The 19,338-nt window shown below is 43.3% G+C and overlaps 1 protein-coding gene across 1 annotated transcript in view; it reads right to left on the bottom strand.

Moving 5' to 3' along the window:
• Positions 1 to 15,298, bottom strand: part of RFX8 (regulatory factor X8) — a 60,107-nt gene extending 44,809 nt beyond the window's left edge. The window contains exons 1-4 of the mRNA XM_074991477.1: positions 15,234 to 15,298; positions 9,525 to 9,648; positions 7,996 to 8,057; positions 4,056 to 4,142 (exon numbers count right to left, since the gene is read on the bottom strand). Coding sequence (XP_074847578.1) covers positions 4,056 to 4,142; positions 7,996 to 8,057; positions 9,525 to 9,648; positions 15,234 to 15,298 — 338 coding nt within the window. The remainder of the gene's footprint in view (positions 1 to 4,055; positions 4,143 to 7,995; positions 8,058 to 9,524; positions 9,649 to 15,233) is intronic.
• Between the last annotated feature and the right edge of the window lie 4,040 nt (positions 15,299 to 19,338).

Here is a 19,338-nt window from a genome sequence, read left to right as displayed (position 1 = left end):
AAGACCCCTACTATCAGCCTATATAGTGTCTACACAGAAGCAGCAGCTGAGGTACTACTGAACAGTGATATTCAACCTTTCCGGACCACCATATCCTTTTCAAGAGTCTAATTTGTCATGTGTACCCCCAAGTTACACCTCATTTAAAAAGCTACTTGCTTACAAGATCAGACACAAAAATACAAAAGTGTCATGTCATGCTATTTCTGAAAAATTGCTTACTTTCTCATTCCTACCATATAATTATAAATCAGTCGGAATAGCAACACTATACTTACATTTCTGCGTATATTATACAGAGCAGTATAAACAAGTCCGTGTGAAGTTTTAGTTTGTACTAACATCACTAGTGCTTTTCATGTAGACTACTGCAAAACTAGGCAAATATATACAGGGGTTCACGCACCCTTTGGAAAAAGTCTGTGTACCCCAGGACAGGGATGGCCAGTCCGCGGCTCTCGAGCCACGTGAGGCTCTTTGAGCCTTTAAGTGTGGGCCCTCAGAGCCACATGCTGGGAGTGCTGCCCACCTGTGCTATGCATGTACTCCACCGCTTGGTGGGAGAAGCACGTGGCAGCAGTACTGGTGGCTCCAGTGGCAGCTCTGGTGGCTCCTCCTCAGAGCCACAGGGTGGGAGTGCCACCCGTCCACGCCGCACGAGCCCCCCACTGCTTAATGCGAGAAGCGCGTGGTGGTAGTGGCAGCTCCAGTGGCAAGTTGCCGACTAGGAATTAGAGCAGGGGACATGGAGGGTTGAGGGTGCCTGGCTCTGGGGGAGGGGGAAGGCACTCATTTAGAGTGGGGAAGGCTGGGAGTGCCTGGCTGCGGGGCAAGGGAAGGGCATTGAGCCACAGATTAGATATTTATTTTTATATAAATATAGATCTATATCTGTATAAATATAAACAACTATATCATACATGGCTTTCTGCTCTCTATCCGCTGCTATTTGGCTCTTCATCTCTAACTGGTTGGCCACCCCTGCCGAGTTGAGAACCACTGTTGTAGCCGTTCAGATATAGACATACCCTAACTTGAGAGAAGCACCCTTTTTCAGACCAGGATCGATGTAACTATGCTGACACAACTTTTCACTGTAGAACGGGCCTTAAAACACAAGTCACTGAAAACACATCATCCTATTGCTTTGCTGAGTGCACTGGCTTCTCATTGGGAACAGAGGCCAATTCAACGTCTCTGTACTGATATTCAAAATCATCCACAAGACTGGATTTAGCCACCTGCTCTGCCACTATGACCTGCCAAGAAAGCTCTGCTCCATTGGAAAAATGGAACTGTTGATCAAAGACCATGATGAGCCACAACCTTAAGACTCTGTATTGTCAATAATATGTTTAGTGCTGTCAAACCAACACTATCCCATAATCCATCACTTTTTAAGATGGCAAGTGGAGAAATGAAGCAATTTAGAACTAGAAGTGTTTCCTGTCACCCATTTTGTTAATTTTGTAGATTTCTAAAGGCTGTGTAAAAAAAAAAAAAAAGCTGAGTATTTTCAGCTCCTGCTCTGAGAAGGTGGCCAGCTGTATTTTGTGCTGCTGCTACTATGGCAACGCCTATCAGCCGCGCTGTCGCTCAGTAGGCTGGCTGGCACAGCATACTTGTTCTTGTGATGTCCCCCCACCCCCCACGCTATTAGGGCCAGTCAAGCAACGAGTGCGAGAGCTGCCGCTGCCTAGAAACAGACAAGTGGCAGCACTCTCCCTCTGCTCAACAGCCAGATGAAAGCTCAAAGATAATTAAGTGTAAATACCGTCTGATCTCTGCCATGGGAAAATTAGCATATATGTGACTACGTTGTTAGCAAATATTATTATTTATCTAATACCTGAAAGTGAACGGACAGTGAGACAAGTTCCTGCCTGAATGCACTTACCATTGAAATAAGGTCAAGATGCAAGTGAAAAGGAGGAGGGAAAAAAATGGAAAGAAAGTGGGTAGAAGGAGGGGAAGATGAGTAACAAGACCATCTGATATGAATTCACATTAATGTGTTTTGGGGACCCGTGGAGGGGCAACTGCAATCGAAATGGGAAGGAAATTGATGGGGGTGGGGACAATATCACAGAACTGAAAGGGAAGGAAACGGGCAGAAAAGGACTGAGGGGAAAGGGATGAGCTGGGTGGCAGGTGAACAGAAGGAAGATGTGGACAGAAACCCTTTTCAGAGCCTTATCTCAGACTCCTCCCAGCTGGAGCAATATAAACAGTTTTATACAATTTTAAAGATTATTAAGACTAGACTCTGTGGCAGATTCCAGGTCAATTTCCATTATTGAGAAAAACATGTTAAGATTAATTCATACATTAATGCAGAGACAATCATACCACATTCTGGAAATCTCTAACGCCAGACTTTCATTTTTTGATATTTTTATTAAAATATTCTTCCCCCCAAAATTTAAAATGATGAAATGTTCATGGTGATATGAGCGAGAGGATGGTGGGGGTGGGGCTGGGGTGGGGTGATGGTTAAAATAGGTGCAAACCTGGTGGGAATTTTTGGATTTTTCAAAAATTGTGATATAAAAATTGTTTTTAAGTTGTTTCTGCCCAAGAGCCTGGCTGGTTGGCAGCAGTGACTGACTCCCTGTCTAGGCTTGGCTGCTGGGGAGAGGGGCCAAATATGCCAGGAGGAGGTGGCGGGGCGGAGGAGGGGGAGAGCAGGGGTGTATCCAGCTCTCTCCATCCTTGTCCCTGATAGCAGGACACAGGTAGGGGGGTGGAGCAGCCTGCTACCACTCCAGCTGCCCCCGCTGCTTGGAACAGGAGCCAAGCAAACAAGAAACATGCTGTGGAGTGTATGGCTTGCTCTGATTCTGTCTCTGACAGCTGGGGCAGACCCCCTCCATCACCCCAGCATGCATGGTCCCCATCCCTGGCAGCTGAGCAGCTAACCCATAGACAGGCCGATCAGCTAAATCCGCAGGTCTCTGGGTTCGATCTCAGTAACATGTTCTTGAGGAGAAGGACAAACTGCAGGGAAGTCAGAGACAGATACCGCTGTTACTGTTAATGAGTGAACCTTGATTTTGTAGAATTTTATATTCATTTTGCAGAGGCATGGAAGTGCAAGTCAATAGAGAACCAGCTCTATAGTTGCTTATTTAAATTATTGGCCTAATAAAAGCAGGCACAGTGCTTACTGCCCAGGCCCAGCCAAAGAGTCTGTAGGGCCCAATGTGGCAGGCTGACAGCAAGGCAAGGCCAGTGGACAATGGATGCTATAGTTAATTGGGGCACAGCGCCCTTGATAAGCACCTGGCTAGCTTTGCCATAAGGCTGGGTCCGTTACTGCCATGAGTACTCAGGACTACTTATGGTAAAGAACTGTGGATTGGATCCTATTCCCATTTTCAGTGGGACATCATCAAGCCCTTTGCCCTCAGACAAGTTCTTGGAGGAGTGACTTACATTGTATCGTATTTTTAGACTTTTATTTCTCACATTTAGTTTAGTCTCTTTCATTGTATGTATTTTCTCACAGTTGCATCCTTTTTTGTGGCGGTCTTTTGAACGCTCCAAAACTTTAATACAGAGAAAACAAAATAGGCCTTTTCAAAATAAAGACTATCCTTTGTTCATTTGAATGGTAAGAAACAGAAAACAATAACTGTAAACAGAATGCATTTAAATAGAGCACAATTGCTTATAAGTTCAAATACATTGCTTAAATGGTAAGGATTAGAAATCAAGACACATTAGTGTGATTAAATATGTGCTCACGCTACTGGTGCTGACCTCTTATATTTTTGCTCTTATTTAGGTTCTCAGCATTTTTAAGCTCTTGTTTTAGTTTTGTCATAGATTTCCTGCACTTAGAGCCAGCTGTTGAAAATGTGAAGTGCATGGAAGTGTGATTATGCACACCTAATTGTCCACAACTGTCACTTTTTAAAAATGGAATCTTTGTATTAATGACAATAATTAGACTGCATTATTCTAGAAAAATACAGCCCTGTTATCAATTTTCAGGAGGCAATGAAGTAGATGTTAAAGAAATAGAATTTTTATAATAACTTTTAAAACCAAACCTGTGATATTTTTTTTCAGATAGAAGACTGCAATAATGTGCATAAAAGGGAGAGCTCTTCTTGATATGTATTCCATCATAGTGATACCTAAAAATACAAAATAAGATGTAGTGACAAGTACAGTATACTGTTTGCAAGACCAAGTTATCACTGAACTCACAGATGTATTCTTCTAGCTGCTCTCAGTTCTAGGGGGGAAACAATATCTTTTAATATGGCTTACATCTTATTTTGTCTAATATTAGAATAAGCATGTAATTTTGATAAACTTTTTAAAAAATAATTTTACATTTTTTTAAAAGCCTTTGTTATTTAACTCAATTTGACCTGGAGAAAATTCCTTCCTGGGCCTAAATATGGGGATCAGTTAGACCCAGGGCATATGAGCAAGGAGCAGCCAGCCAAGCACCTGAGAGCAAATACTCTGTGACACATTAGGGCTCTGGTCTTCCCTGCCTTATGCACCATCTCAGGATGCTTCAGTGGAAGGAGATTAAAAAAACAAACCTCACAAAGTATACTGGGGACAGAGAGGAAATGGACACTCCCTTCCTGACCTCTGCTGGTGGCTGGCTGGTAACATGAGCATTAGGAACACCGGACTTAAACCAGAAGTGAGATCCAAAGCTGTTGTACCCAGACAGGGATGGCCTGAGGGAATGTGGGGCCTGGGACAACTCTCCCTCCTCTGCCACCGGTCTCTACCCCCACCACTTATTGCCCCAGCTCTGCCCACTGTGCCGTGTCCCCCAAGCTCCTGCCTCCTCCTGCCCCTGCTCTGCCCTCACTCTCATTCCATCCTCCTCAAAGCCCCCAGCCTCTCCTCCCCTAGGAAACGCCAGGAGCCAGTGGGGCAGAGCAGAGCCATGACGCCCAGACCACATGTTCCCTGAAGTGGCAGGCAGGGTGGAGTGGGGCTGGCCATGCTGACACTGGCCCCCACAGCTTCTGTAGCAAGCCTCAGTACCCTGCCCTACCCATCACAAATAACCCTGTCACACAAGGCACTCACAAATTTATCCAGCTACTTCTTAAAACTAATTAAGTGGTCTGCCCCCGCAACTCCTACTGGGAGGCTGTCCTAGAACCTCAGCCTTTTGATGGTTAGAAATCTTCTTCTAATTTCCAGGACCAAATTGTTTGTGGCCAGCTTATACCCATTTGTTCTCATGCCCACGTGCTTTTCACCCTCTCTAATATTTAATCGCCAGATGTATTTACAGAGCACAACCATATTTTCCCTCAGCCTTTTTTCTGCTAAACAAGCAGAGCTCTTGCAATTTACTTTCATAACACAGGCCCGCCATTCCCCCATCACCCTAGTTCAGGTTGAACCACTCTGGTCCAGGACACTCTGGTTCAACAACGTCCGTGTTCCGGCAGGATCACAGATGTTGCTGGACCAGAAAGCAACAGCAGCAGAGGTTGCTGGCAGCAGGGAGTGGATTAAATTAATCTTTCTTGAAAATGAGTGGCCAGAATTGTATTTGCTATTCCATAATAGGTCATACCAGCATCTTGTGCAAGGGCATTAATGCTTCCCTATCTCTACTGGAAATGTTTCAACTAATGCATCCTAGGATCACATTTGCCTGTTTTACTGTTGCATGACATTGGGTCTCATTGTCATACTGTGATCAACCCAAACACCCAGTCTCTCTCCCCTGTTGATTCTGACAGAAGCTCTACCAGGAATAGTTAATATTAGACCTTAAGTGTATGATCTAGCACTTGCTCCTACTGAATTTCCTCTCATTTCTTTTATATGAATCTTCACGATCATCCAGATTTTCCTGTACATTGTTACAATCTGCTCCTGTATTGTCATGGCCTCCCAACTTAGTATCACCAGCAAATTTCATTGGAAACTCTTGCATTTTGTACCAAGGTCTTTAATAAAAGTATTGGATATGACTGGTTCCCAGACTAATCCTTGAGGAAATCCATGAGTAAATTCCCTACAGTCTGATAATTCAACTTTCAGCACAATGTAATGCCTTCCCCAAGTTGGACAATACCTTATCCATCTTACAGTGTTTGTACTGATCTGTATCTTCCCTATTTTAACAATTTTCCATGGGGTACTGTCCCAAATGCATTACTGAAGTCCAAGTATATTAGACCTACTGCATTTTCCTTACCAACAAGAGAAAAATCAGTTATTTTCTCAGAGAAGGAAAATGAGTTACTTTGGCATGATCTTTCTTCAGTAAATCCAAGTTGCACTGGCTTGTTACCATACACGTCTATCAATTTAATTATTCTTCTCTTAAAATTTATTTAAACTCTTGCATATTCAGGATGTCAGACTAAAACTGTCCAGATCACATTTTTCTCCTTTAACTAAGATCATACCTATATTTAATAGTTTCTAGTCACACGGTACTACCCACAAATAGATAGATTAATTAAAAATCCTTGGTGCACTATTAGTAATCCCCTGTGCCAGTTCTTTCAATATTATGCACCAGAAATGATCTGATCTCCCCAGTTTGACAGCATGGCATAAACCTAGCATAGGGAATTTGTGTACAAGACACACCTAATTCCAGGTTAGGGGATGTATCAGACAAGCTGTAGGGTGTCCAGATCTCCCCAGGCCAAATACGTGATAGGCGGATGAGCTAGTGTCCCGGCCAAAACGGGACAGATGATCACCCTACCAGTCAGGTGGGGGCTGCCCTGTGGGGGCTGCCACATTACTGGGGTGAGGTGCTCCCTGGCTTCATGGAGCAGCAGCAGCTCCTGGCTTCCCCAGGCTTTGGGGAGTCGGGAGCCAGGCAGTAGCTTCACTGGTCCAGCTTCTGCTTCCCTGAGCCATGGGGAACCGTATCTGGGCCAGCAGTGCCAGTGTGCTCCCAGCTCCCAGCAGCTTGGGAGCTGTGAGCCAGGCAGCAGCCACACCGGTCCAGCTCCAGCTTCCCCAAGCCACAGGGAGCAGGGTCTGGGCTAGCCATGCCAGTGATCCTCCCAGCTGTCCCCAAGCACGGGGAGCTGGGAACCTGTCAGGAGCTGTGCTGGTCAGGCTCCGGCTGCCCACGGCTCGGGGAGCCAGGAGCCAGCAAATATTGGGCAATTAGCCCCTTTTCAGAAATAAATCGGGATACCTTCCCAGTGCCCAAAATACAGGGCTGTCCTGGCCAATACAGGACAGATGGTCACCCCGAATAGGTGTGCTCCTAGGCTGGTGTAAAGGACCTAGTTTGCTCTGGCATCTGTCACGTGTATCAGTCAAAAATCTAATGTGAAAATAGCACCACAGTAATTGGAAGTGATTGGGGCCAGACAGATGCAGATTTGTTAGAAGAGTATAATAATAGTACACTTAATGCTCGTGTAATTGGCATACCTGAATATCCTAAATATATCTTTTTCGTTCAGAGGTTGAGTACGAATTTGGCCATTGAATCAATCAATTAAAAGTCTATGGGACTCAGTCCTCTCTCTGCTCAGTAAGGGGGAAAGGGAATCCACCAGGAAACCAGTAACAGTTTATATCTGTTTCATTAAGAGCCCGATTGTGAAGGGCCACTCAATGAGTGTGACGAGACAGAAGAGACTGCCTGTCTTTTAGGGCTTCTTGCACAAGGCTGGTCAGAATAAGAGTTATTTGGTTTACCTGATCACAAGGATCACTGTGCCTAACTCCAACATAATTGCCTCTGAAGTGTTTGCTAGGGCAGTGAGCTGAAAACTAAAATTATTTCAAATGAATACACTAAGAAACAGCTTGGATATGGTAACTGTCAAGAAATATTCCTATTTTAGTTTACTAGTAACATCATCATTCACAATAGAACACTTCTTGTGATTTATTACAGACATTCAACAAGAACCTCAGCTGTGAGTGAACAGAATTGAGGAAACAGCTCTTTCTATGATTTTATTTTCCCCAAAATGGGTGTAATTAACATTTTAAAATAAATAAATATATAAATACCTGGCACTTCCCCTTGTACCCAGCCTTCTGGTCCCCAGATCTGGAAAAACTAAGCGAACAAGCTAAAGACCACAAAAGATAAGAGTTACATGGGCACATCATAATAACATACAAAGATTTATCTGATTTGTTCTCCCGCAATTCCTTCCATTGCTACACACCCACTCACAAACCGCTGTGATACCTGTTCTCCCAGTAACGTTTAAACAATAATTGCTGAATGAGCTGCTGTGCACCTCCAATATGTTGCCAATGTGGTCTCACAAGCCTTATTCATTCAAGTAGTTCTTACTCACATAAGTAGTCCTAATGACTTAGTTAGCCTTCTCTCATAACTAGTGCATGCAGGATCGCATTTGACTTACTAAATTTTTTTATCAAGTTCATCAACTTGCTGAGTACGCTCTTTACTCATCTTGAGGGAAATGTGGATTGACGTCACTTTCTGCAGCTTCCATTGTCCAGGAACAGCGAAATGTGGCCACTGAGAGCTGCAGATTCCACACTTGCAGGATGCTCAGGTAAACAAACCATTGGGCAGCCTGCTAGCTGCTAGCCCTGACGAACCATAGCCAGCCAGGATGCCAAAGGCTCCTCACCCTTGGTTTATTGGTAGAGTCCTGCCCAATTCACGGCCATGAAAAATGTGTGAAATTTGCTCTGCTTTCATTAAATCTGACCTTGTGTGTGTGTGTGTGTGTGTGTGTGTGTGTGTGTGTGTGTGTGTGTGTGTGTGTGTGTGTGTGTGTGTGTGTGTGTGTGTGTGTGTGTTCTACTCCCCCTGCAACTCCATTTTGGGTCAGGAACCCCAGCATGAGAAACTGGTCTTTCCTGTGAAGTCTGCATCCTCCTCTCCACTGTACAACAACCTTGTGACCCCTCCTCCTCACAACTGTTTTTTGGATCAGGACCACTACAATTACAATACTGAAATTTCAGCTTTAAATAAATGAAATAATTACATTTACAATTTTAAAAATCCTATTACCACAAAACTAACCACAATGGGCTGTAAATTTGGTAGGCCCCTTTTTATTTTTACAGCTATACTGGCACACCTTCCTAATATAGACACAATGTAACTCATACCAGTTTGCCAGACAAAATATGCTGTCCTAGCAAAGGATTGTTTTGCCAGCATAATTATATCTATACTTTGTCTTGAGCTTTTGCAACTATAGAAATGTCATTTTAAAAAAATCACATTTTTTGCAATATTGCAATAGCAGGAAAAACGTCATATGTAGACCTGACCTCAGAGATAATATAGTGCAGCTAAAATTCCCTATGGAGCTGAATAGGATATTATATCAGGAGATAGGATAGCAGCTTTCAAACAAAATCACTACCAGTCTTCTATATTGAAGATATCTTACTGTATAACTACCTATACTTGTCTTTAAATTAAGCTCCCTTTGTTTGCAACATGAATGCTTAGTAAAACCTTGTATAAGTGTCTCTTTATGAACCTATACAAGGTCTTAGCTTAAACCCCATATAAATACATGATAAAGCAAAGTGCTTTTTACCTTTCCAAATGTAGCTGGATTTACTTGATTCTGAGTATTCTGAGTGCAGTTCTCTAGATACATTTCATACAGTAAACAACGAGGTATGCTGTATCCTTCACAAACATAGAAATTATCTGCTATCCTTCAAAACAAAATGGTACAAAATTTATATTAATATACATCAAGATTAGAAAGTTAAAAGTTATTGGCCAGATTCTGATATCATCCCAATTTTACACTGGTACAACTCTGCTGACTACAGGGAGTTACTTCTAATCTACAACAATAAGAGTTCAGAATCACATCCACTACTTCTAAGTGGATCCATATTCTAAAGCAAATGGTGCATCATCACATACGTGAATAAGAGACTGCTCTTGGGTTCCTTTGAATTCCCATTAAAAGATCTATCAGTTCATTTGTATCAAGAAGTTGTGCGAATATACTGCACAGAGAAAAAAATTTATCAGATATCATGCTAGGTTTTTGTTAATACTATACCTTAAGAGCATCATAACAAAGTTAAAACTGACATGGAAAAAAGTATTAGATTCTCTAAAGTGGAAAACTACCGTAACCCCCTATATACAATGCGAATTACAAAGGCTGCACAAACAAATGTAACATATTAATTGTTTTTATATTTATTTTTAAAATATGCTGTACAACTGGAGGTTACAAAAGTTTGACCTTATCAAACTATAAAGAGGCAAACTTTACTCTCATTCACATGTGTGAAATCCCACTGATTTTAGCACAAGTTTAGAAGACAGCAGAATGGAGTCTGACCTTACTATTCACCCTTGGGCCAAATCCCACTCACCTTACTCACCTAAGTGGTCACAAGTAAACTACATGTTGAATAGTTACAGAGAGGGAGCGGTGGTAGTCTATATACTATCAAAACAAAAAGCAGTCAAGTAGCACTTCAAAGACTAGCAAAATAATTTATTAGGTGAGCTTTTGCGGGACAGACCCACTTCTTCAGACCATAGCCATACCAGAACAGACTCAATATTTAAGGCACAGAGAACCAAAACTAGTAATGAAGGAGGACAAATCAGAAAAAAATGATCAAGGTGCACCAATCAGAGAGTGGGGGGTGGCGGGAAGGTCAAGAATTAGATTAAGATTAATACTTGTTTTTGGTTCTCTGTGCCTTAAATATTGAGTCTGTTCTGGTATGGCTATGGTCTGAAGAAGTGGGTCTGTCCCACAAAAGCTGACCTAATAAATTATTTAGCTAGTCTTTAAAGTGCTACTTGACTGCTTTTTGTTTTTAAAGTAAACTACTTGTGAGAGAAAGATGAGAATGATTTTGAATGTAGTTTCTTGTTAGCCAAAGTTGTTATTACCACCAGAAAAATACCCATTAATTATGAGATAATGCCAGTGGAATTAAGTCTGTCTAGAAATATCTTCTGTAGCTTAAACTGATGCATTTGTGGGAAATAAATGTTGAGGCAGGGAGAAGATTTATTTGCAAAGCATGACACATGGATCAGATGAAAATGTTCTATTACAGCAGCATTACTTCTGTTATACCAAATAATTTGTCAATTTAATTATTTTATCAGATGAATGTTGGTACAGCAGAATGCCAGTTACTCATACTATCTTTACTAATATTAAAAGTGCTTTAGAAAACAGACTTATAGGCACTATCATATCCTTGAAGTATCAGGCATTTTAAAAATAGCACTGACTATTTTTATTGGGATGTGATTTTGGGGTAGCTAACATTCATCTTTCTGCTTTAAATTTGATCCTAATGGGTTAGAATTCCTACAGTCTGAGTGGCTGAAGCAGATTATTTGATATAACAGAAAAAGAACATAAATTACTTCTCAGTATTCTGATGTGAGGGACTGGATCTGTTTTAATTCACTTTCTTATTTGTGCTTCCTCTCTTTTCCCCACTTAATTCCCTCTTCCTTTTAAAGAGACCTCACCAAGCCTACCTCTCACTTGTTTGCAACCTATGCACCCACACGCCGAACAACCCTATAGCTTCAGGTTGTCGGCCCTATCTAGTACTGCTTGGCTTTACCTCTCTGCACATAGCTGCTTTTGGCTTTCTGCCAGTTTCTCATCACCTCCAGTTTGATCACCTGTTGTGAATGAATTGCTTCACAGAAAAAGGACTGGTTGAGCAACCAAGCATCAAGGTAGTGAACAGGCAGAGGGTATGCTGAGATAATGGGATGGTTCTGGGATGGGGGTGAGGAAATAATACTGGGTCCAGTGAAGAATTCTCACTAAACGTTGCCTTCCAGTAGCCAGAAATCCTCTTTTCCTAGACGAAGAACCCACTAGAAAACACAAGAATTTTTCATTCTTCCTTGTTCCACATTTTTTCCAGGTGTAACATCACGGGAGTCCATTGCATTACAACAGAAATTAACTTCTTTAGAATTTTAGTATTTTTTTCAAGTGAAGGGAATGCAAATTTTGAACCTCAGTGATGATTTCTTCCAATAGCTTTGCCTCTGCACGTAGCTATTTATTGACATAGTATTACACTGTTTTTGTTTCTTTTTTCACTATTTTCTTAAAACATATCAAACATATTATAGGTACCAATATATAAAAGAAGTTCAGAAGTACTACACAACAGAAAAGAGAGAAGTCCAAGAAAAAAGGGGGAGATGGATTTATCTTCCATCTTTCGACCCGGTCTTATGGAGAGTGTTTTTGCTGACTAGCTCTAAGAAACTGTTCCAAGTGGACCTGCATTTTTCCAGGGTGTGCGATCCTTTCCTTTGCAGCCATGTCTAAACAATTTTACCAGCTTTCATGCATAGTACGGGTTGAATCTCTCTCGTCCGGCACCCTCAGGCCTGGACCGGTGCTGGATGAGAGAATTTGCTGGAGCCCAGGAGCTCAACATTGTCTAGCACATTATCAACACTTCCACTGCTTACTGGACTCTTAGAAAACATTTAGGGGTGCATTACAGTTAAATAACAGCACAGAACACTGAGGGCCAGGACAAGTGGCTGTAAACAAACTTTATGGAACCATAGGAAACATGGCCACACCCATAATAAGTGGTTGTCTAGCTAACTAAAATTATGCCAGATTATGGGTGTTCTGGATGAGAGCGTACCAGATTAAGCCTGTATTAGACTACTTTTGGACCAAAATTTCATGTTTTGCTATTGCCACCATTCCAAACAGAAAATAAAACTATACATTTTAGGAGCTTATTACAGAAAGAATATAAGATGGTGATCCACACACTCATTGATGAGGAAGGATGGAAGTGATTGGTTAGGAGCTGGCCTAGGACTCATGTGACCTGTAGTCAATACCATGCTCTGCCACAGACTTCCTATGTGACCTTGGACAAGTCACTTAGCTTTCCTGTGCCTCAGTTCCCCATCTGCAAAATGGAAATAATAGTTTTTCTCTATATCACAGGTATTTTTCACACATTGGGAAAAATAACCCCAATTATACATACAATATGATGGGGGCAAATTTACATACAACAGATCAGGAAAGGGATCTTGGAATTATAGTGGATAGTTCTCTGAAAACATCCACACAGTGTGCAGTGGCAGTCAGTAAAGCAAACAGGATGTTAGGAATTATTAAAAAAGGGATAGAAAATAAGACAAAGAATATCATACTTCCCCTATATAAAACTATGGTACGCCCACATCTTGAGTACTGCGTGCAGATGTGGTCTCCTCACCTCAAAAAAGATATACTGGCATTAGGAAAAGTTCAGAAAAGGGCAACTAAAATGATTAAGGGTTTGGAAAGGGTCCCATATGAGGAAAGGCTAGAGAGACTGGGACTTTTCAGTCGAGAAAAGAGGAGACTGAGGAGCGATAAGATAGAGGTATATAAAATCATGAATGGTGTGGAGAAAGTGAATATTGAAAAGTTATTTACTTGTTCCCATAATATAAGAACTAGAGGACACCAAATAAAATTAATGGGTAATAGGTTCAAAACTAATAAAAGAAAATTTTTCTTCACACAGTGCACAGTCAACCTGTGGAACTCCTTGCCAGAGGAGGCTCTGAAGGCCAGCATTCTAACAGAGTTTAAAACAGAGCTTGATAAATTTTTAGAGGTTAGGTCCATAAATGGCTATTAGCCAAGGCTAAAGTATGGTGCCCCTAGCCTTTAGTCAAAGGCTGGAGACAGATGGCAGGAGACAAATCGCTTGATCATTGTTTTCGGTTCACCTCCTCTGGGGCACCTGGCACTGGCCACTGTTGGCAGACAGGATACTGGGCTGGATGGACCTTTGGTCTGACCCAGTATGGCTGTTCTTATGTTCTCGTGTTCTTATATTGTGAGAATAGAAACACTAAAACATCGTGAGATTTTCACATATTACTGTAATGGGGGCATATACAGAATTGAGAACAATAGATTAAATCAATTTAAAATCCTTGAATGTGCTCTGTTGTTGTTTTAAACAAAGTTGTCAAAGATATTAAAAGAAGATTCTAGACTCAAAGATAGTGGATGTGATGTAGCTTGGAAAGACAGCCAAGGCAGGAAGGTTCTCTTCTCCATATAGCATCAGACACTAACATACTGGCCTGCCAAAAATGAAAGAACAGCCCTATGAAATAGGTACTAAATGCCAAAAAATGGTGAAGAAGGAAAATAAAAAGGCAACTAATTTTTCTAGGAGAGAATATCCCAGACCATTGGTGACTGTAACTTTTTCTAAATTTATTTACAAGTAGCTATTACATTGAAGGACAAGTTAGTACTGTGTCTCACTGCTGTTTTGCATCATCATCCCTTCCCAGTGAATGACACAGAACAGATGAATGCATGGGAACAAGAACAGACCAATGAAAAATGACTATGACATTGATAATCTTATCCCATCACACAAGAACTCACACCAACAGCCCACATTTGCCACAATCATACTACAAGCCTCAAGACAGTATAACCTCAAGCAAATATTAGGGCTGACTCACTATTTGTTACTACACTCTACATTGCCAACATGTGTTGGCTGCACGGTCCCGTTGCCACCCTTGAAGCATTTTAAAAGCTTGTTGCCAACTAAGAACCAGAAGATTATCCTCCTCAGCCATCATTACACCTTCTATGCATCATCATTTAAAACAGATGACAGAGGCAGAGCTCTGTTCCCACACAGGCTAGTATATATTAAGCTGGGTGGTCAGAAATATCTGCAGTTTCTGGTATCAGACCTATGGTTCTGCACTGTACAATTTATGTCCTACTGGAACGGTTTCCACAACTTGTGCACATATGACCCCCATGACAATTAAGATTTGTATCTTATGTAGCTATAACAATGAGCAAAAGTTAAATTATGTAACATCCCTCCTTGTAACATGGTGCCTACTCCGTAGGTACCCAAGGGGCACATGGCGTGCTGACCCTGTAATCTGCCAGTGTCACACCAGCATGATGGCCTGTGACTTAATATGTTGTGCAAGGGATGGCCATGTCTCATCACAAATGGCTCAGCAGAGGGGGCACCAAGTTGGCACATGGTACGTCACTGCCATGCCTGGGGGTGGCAAAGCAGTGGACAATGTGGTGCCCCTTCCTGCCCCAGGCCCTGAGGGTGTCAGAGCAATGGCCGGCATCTGCCGCGCTGGCTCCGGGGCAGGCTAAAGCCCTGCGGGGCAGCCTGGCTCCTTTGGCACACTACCCCACGCAGGGGGCCAGGGAGGCTCCTTCCCCACCAGGGAGCGGGGCGGCAGCACCCACCACTGGGCGATGGGCTGGTACACGCGGCTACTGCTGCTCGGGGCAGCCTCGGCGCTCGCCTCCATCCTCGGCCGGCCGGGGGCGCTGCGGGGTCGGCGGGGGCTGCGGCGGGGCGCTGTTTACTTTAGAAGCCGGTTCCAGAGCGCGCGGAGGCAGCTGGGCGCGCGGCGCGGCGGGGGCGGGAGCCACGAGACAGGCGGTGCGAAACCGCATCGCGGCCTCTTCCCGGGGCCAAGACTGGTCCCCTGCGCCCTTCCCCTCGCGCCCCGCGCCGCTGCCACACCCAGCTCCCCCGCTGTCCCGGGCAAAGCCCTACCCTGGCCCCAGCTTAGAGGGAGACACAGCAAACCCCCCGCGCCCTCCGCCTGGCTGCTTTCAACCGTGCGTGTGCTGCACCGGAGCCCTGACCCCCTGCTACAGCCCCTCATTGCCGTCTCACCCCCGCAGGGCTCTGCTCCTGCGCTTTTACCTCAACCCAAGTGGGTTACTTCTCCTTGCCCAACCCCGGCCCCGCTGCCCTTGCAGGAAGTGTTGCTTGTGGTTTCCAGCTGTTGCCCTCACTGGCTACAAGTGGGGCCCAGTCCTGCACACACAAAGTCAGCTGGATGTGGGAGGCTGACTTTCAGTGGAAGAGGATTAGTGCCAAAGCAATGAGATGCAAATGACTGCCCAGAACTTTTGAAAATATAAGAAAACAACAAGAAGTCCTGTGGCACCTGATAGACTAACAGATGTTTTGGAGCATAAGCTTTCGTGGGCAAAAACCCGCTTCATCAGATGCTTGAATGAAACGAGTCTTTGCCCACGAAAGCTTATGCTTCAAAATATCTGTTAGTCTATAAGGTGCCACAGGACTTCTTGTTGTTTTTGAAGACACAGACTAACAAGGCTACCTCTCTGATACTTGAAAATATAAAGGACATCTTTACTTACTCTGAGTACCACTCAAACCTCTCCAGTCCGGAATTCTCTCATCTGGCAACATCCATAGTCCAGCATGATTCTAGTTAGCTGGACCACCGCTTATAACGGAAGTGGCCAAGTTCCCTGTGGTCCCATAAAGTTTGTTTCCAGCCACCAGAGCTGGGTCTCAACGTTCTGTGCTGTTATTTAGCTGTAATTTACCCCTAAATGTCTTCTAAGAGCCCAGTAAGTGGTGGAAGGGTTGGTAATGCTTCTAGACAATGTTGACCTCCTATGGTCTGGCAAATTCTCTTGTCCAGCACTGGTCAGGTCCCCAGGGTGCTGGGTGAGAGAGGTTCAACCTGCAGTACCTTGGCTCAGAAACAGTCATATTTGTTTTTCATTTCTAATGAACAAAATGCTCATAACAGCAATAAAATGATATTCTGACATCTACAATATATTGAATGGTACAGATGACAGGACAGTAAACTCTCGCTGTAATGGACTAATGGGGGGGAAGGTTGTCTGCCATTCCTTAAAGCCTGTTATATGCGAGAGCTTACTGCCCACCCACCCCTACCAAGCTCCCCGCCAGGCCCTGCCCCCTCCCACCAAAAAAACTAAAAACACCCTGCTATGCATTGGAGCCCCTGCCAATGGAGGAGCTGCTGGACCCTGCCGTGCAGCTGGATGCACCCCACCACGTGAGTGGAGCTGCCTCACTGCATGTGGCCAGAGGCGCCACCCCATGGCTTGGAGGAGCCACTGGCATATATGCATGGTGGCTCCAGTGGAGGAGGAGGCGGCTTCTCCAGGCTGCACTAGCAATGTCTTTTAACTTCGGGGGTGGGGGAGGGCGTGATTTTGCGGACTCCAGAGGACTTTGGGAACAAGTTGTTCGTTGTTTCCAAAGTCTTCTAAATCAGGGTCCATAAAAATTGAGGGTTTAGTGTAGTTTCTTGATCATTATCCATCAACTGGACCTGCAGAAAGGGCCTTTGATTCCAGTTGGACTTCTCATGATTTAAGTTAAACATGTGCTTAAGTGTTTGGCAGGATCAAAGTACCCACTAACACAAACAGGCTGCAATGTTTGACTCTTACTATAGGGCTTTTCCTGGTGGAACTCAGTAAAGCATTCCAACCCTGAACTCGGTATGAATGCTAGGTAGAAAAACTAATGACATGTAAACAATAATGTACAAAGATGTTGGGTAAAGGAATAAAGGAGCAATTATGCAGTACCATTTGGATAATGTGAGCACTCTTTCAATACATTTTCGTGGACATTTGAAAGCATTATTTAATGGGTTTTACATAAGGATGCCTTAAAAGTCATAATTTTTAAATTTCTCTTTGATATAGACAGATGAAAAGTCTGTCTGCTCTACTAAAACCCTTTAAGCACTTTTCTACTGCACGCATCCATTATGCAAAGTGAGTTTTATTACCACATGACTGACAATAATAAATTATATATGGTCAGAGCATCTAAAAGCTTCCTAGTGGACAGAACTGAATTATATCAGAATTATGCTTCTCAGAAATTCCCATGCCACCCTAATGTTAATTAGCTGCTGATATCTGGCCTAGCAGAAAGGTTTGACACAGACAGGTTTACATTATTTGTCACAAGAAGATTAACACAAACATATCCTTAAAACAGTGGTTTTCAGTCTGTGGTCTGCAGGCCAATGGGAGTCCACAGACGTCTACGAGATCCAAAGGGGCTGCACCTCCATTCAAATATTTTACAGATTCACAAATAAAAAAAGGTTGAAAGCCATCGCTTTGGACGAATAAATTAAAAGGCAATTCTCTGCCTCTTACTGATTGGCTCATACTGCGAAATGAACCAGGAAGCCCCTTTCAAAGGATTGTCTCGAACAATGATGCAGACAGCTCTTGTACTCAGTTTGACTCTGACTCCATTACTTTCCTCCCTGTCTGCAACTGAGTGCCCAACCCAGACTTCCTGACATCTTGACCCCGACCCCACTACTTGGCTTTTGTCTGCAAGTCAGTGCCTGACCCTGACCCCTGACCCAGCTCAACCCCAATTATGTTACTCATCTCCTGGCCATAACTTTATCATTAATCCATGCACTCAGGCCACCCACAGCCTGGCCTGACACCCATTTTTCCCAGTGTAGAATGCATGTGAGTCTCCAAGGAGATTTAACCATGTGAGAAGTATGATCAGCTACGGCAACACCAAAACATTTATGCAAGTCAGACCTTCAAATCAGACATTATTTAGTGGCCTTGTGAGGTAGGAGCAGATGCACCAGCTGGGACAGTCCAAAATGAGCCCCCAAACTGCACTCATTTCCACCTTGTTCTTCTCAGGGCAAATTTTATTTAACATAAGATGCAAATGGCTCAAAATAATACAAAATGCTTAATAAATAGGCTTCCCTGCATTGTGCAGATTCTTCAACCTGGTAGCGGACAGGACACATTCTCTCCCACCCCTCATAGCCTGTCGTAAATCGTGGGTACTATAGAAAAGTCTTTTCCTGACCCTGGATCTCTCCTATTGTCTGCCCTAAGAGACAAGCAGCCTATATTCTGTGGGGCCTATTCTTACATCTATTGTGACAACAGTTTGCAATTTTAAAGGGTCCAAGGACTTTGAAAGGCACACTGTGCCTATCTGAAATGCTATGAAGTAGGTGGAGCCCTCAAAGGGAACTAATTCCACTGGTGAAATAACAACCTCCCCCTTCAAAGGCAAGGGGTCATGAAAAAGTGGAGATCAATTAACTTCCTTGGAGCCACAAAAATCAAACAGGGACAAGCCTGGGTCAAAGGTGAAAAACAAGGGAATCAGACCGGGGCATTGAGCAGGGACTCCTCCAACAGAATCCGCTACTGTGAAAAGTTGTTTAAGGAGTAATGGGCCCCATCCGAAAGCCCTCTGCCTGGATACATGATTTCACGCGTGTAAGAAACAGATCCGCAGTGACAGACGTGCCCAGCTTCCTGACAGGAGGATGTGTTCATGTGTCCTAAAGCTCAGGGTCTTGTTATACAAGTTTGAAACTCAAGCAAATGTATCAATTTTCTTCCACTTTTCAGAAAATTTCTTCTTATCCTTCAGAATAAACCTGGCTTAAAACAAAACCAATTTGAATATCCAAATGGTTAAAACCCTTTGACTGCAAGCCTAAGCACTGATCTCCCTGTTTAATCAAAC

Source organism: Carettochelys insculpta, chromosome 1 (assembly GCF_033958435.1).
Source record: "Carettochelys insculpta isolate YL-2023 chromosome 1, ASM3395843v1, whole genome shotgun sequence".
NCBI classification, from domain to species: domain Eukaryota; kingdom Metazoa; phylum Chordata; order Testudines; family Carettochelyidae; genus Carettochelys; species Carettochelys insculpta.
The sequence above is the reverse complement of the archived record's forward strand: the minus strand, read 5'-3'. Positions and strand labels throughout refer to the sequence as shown.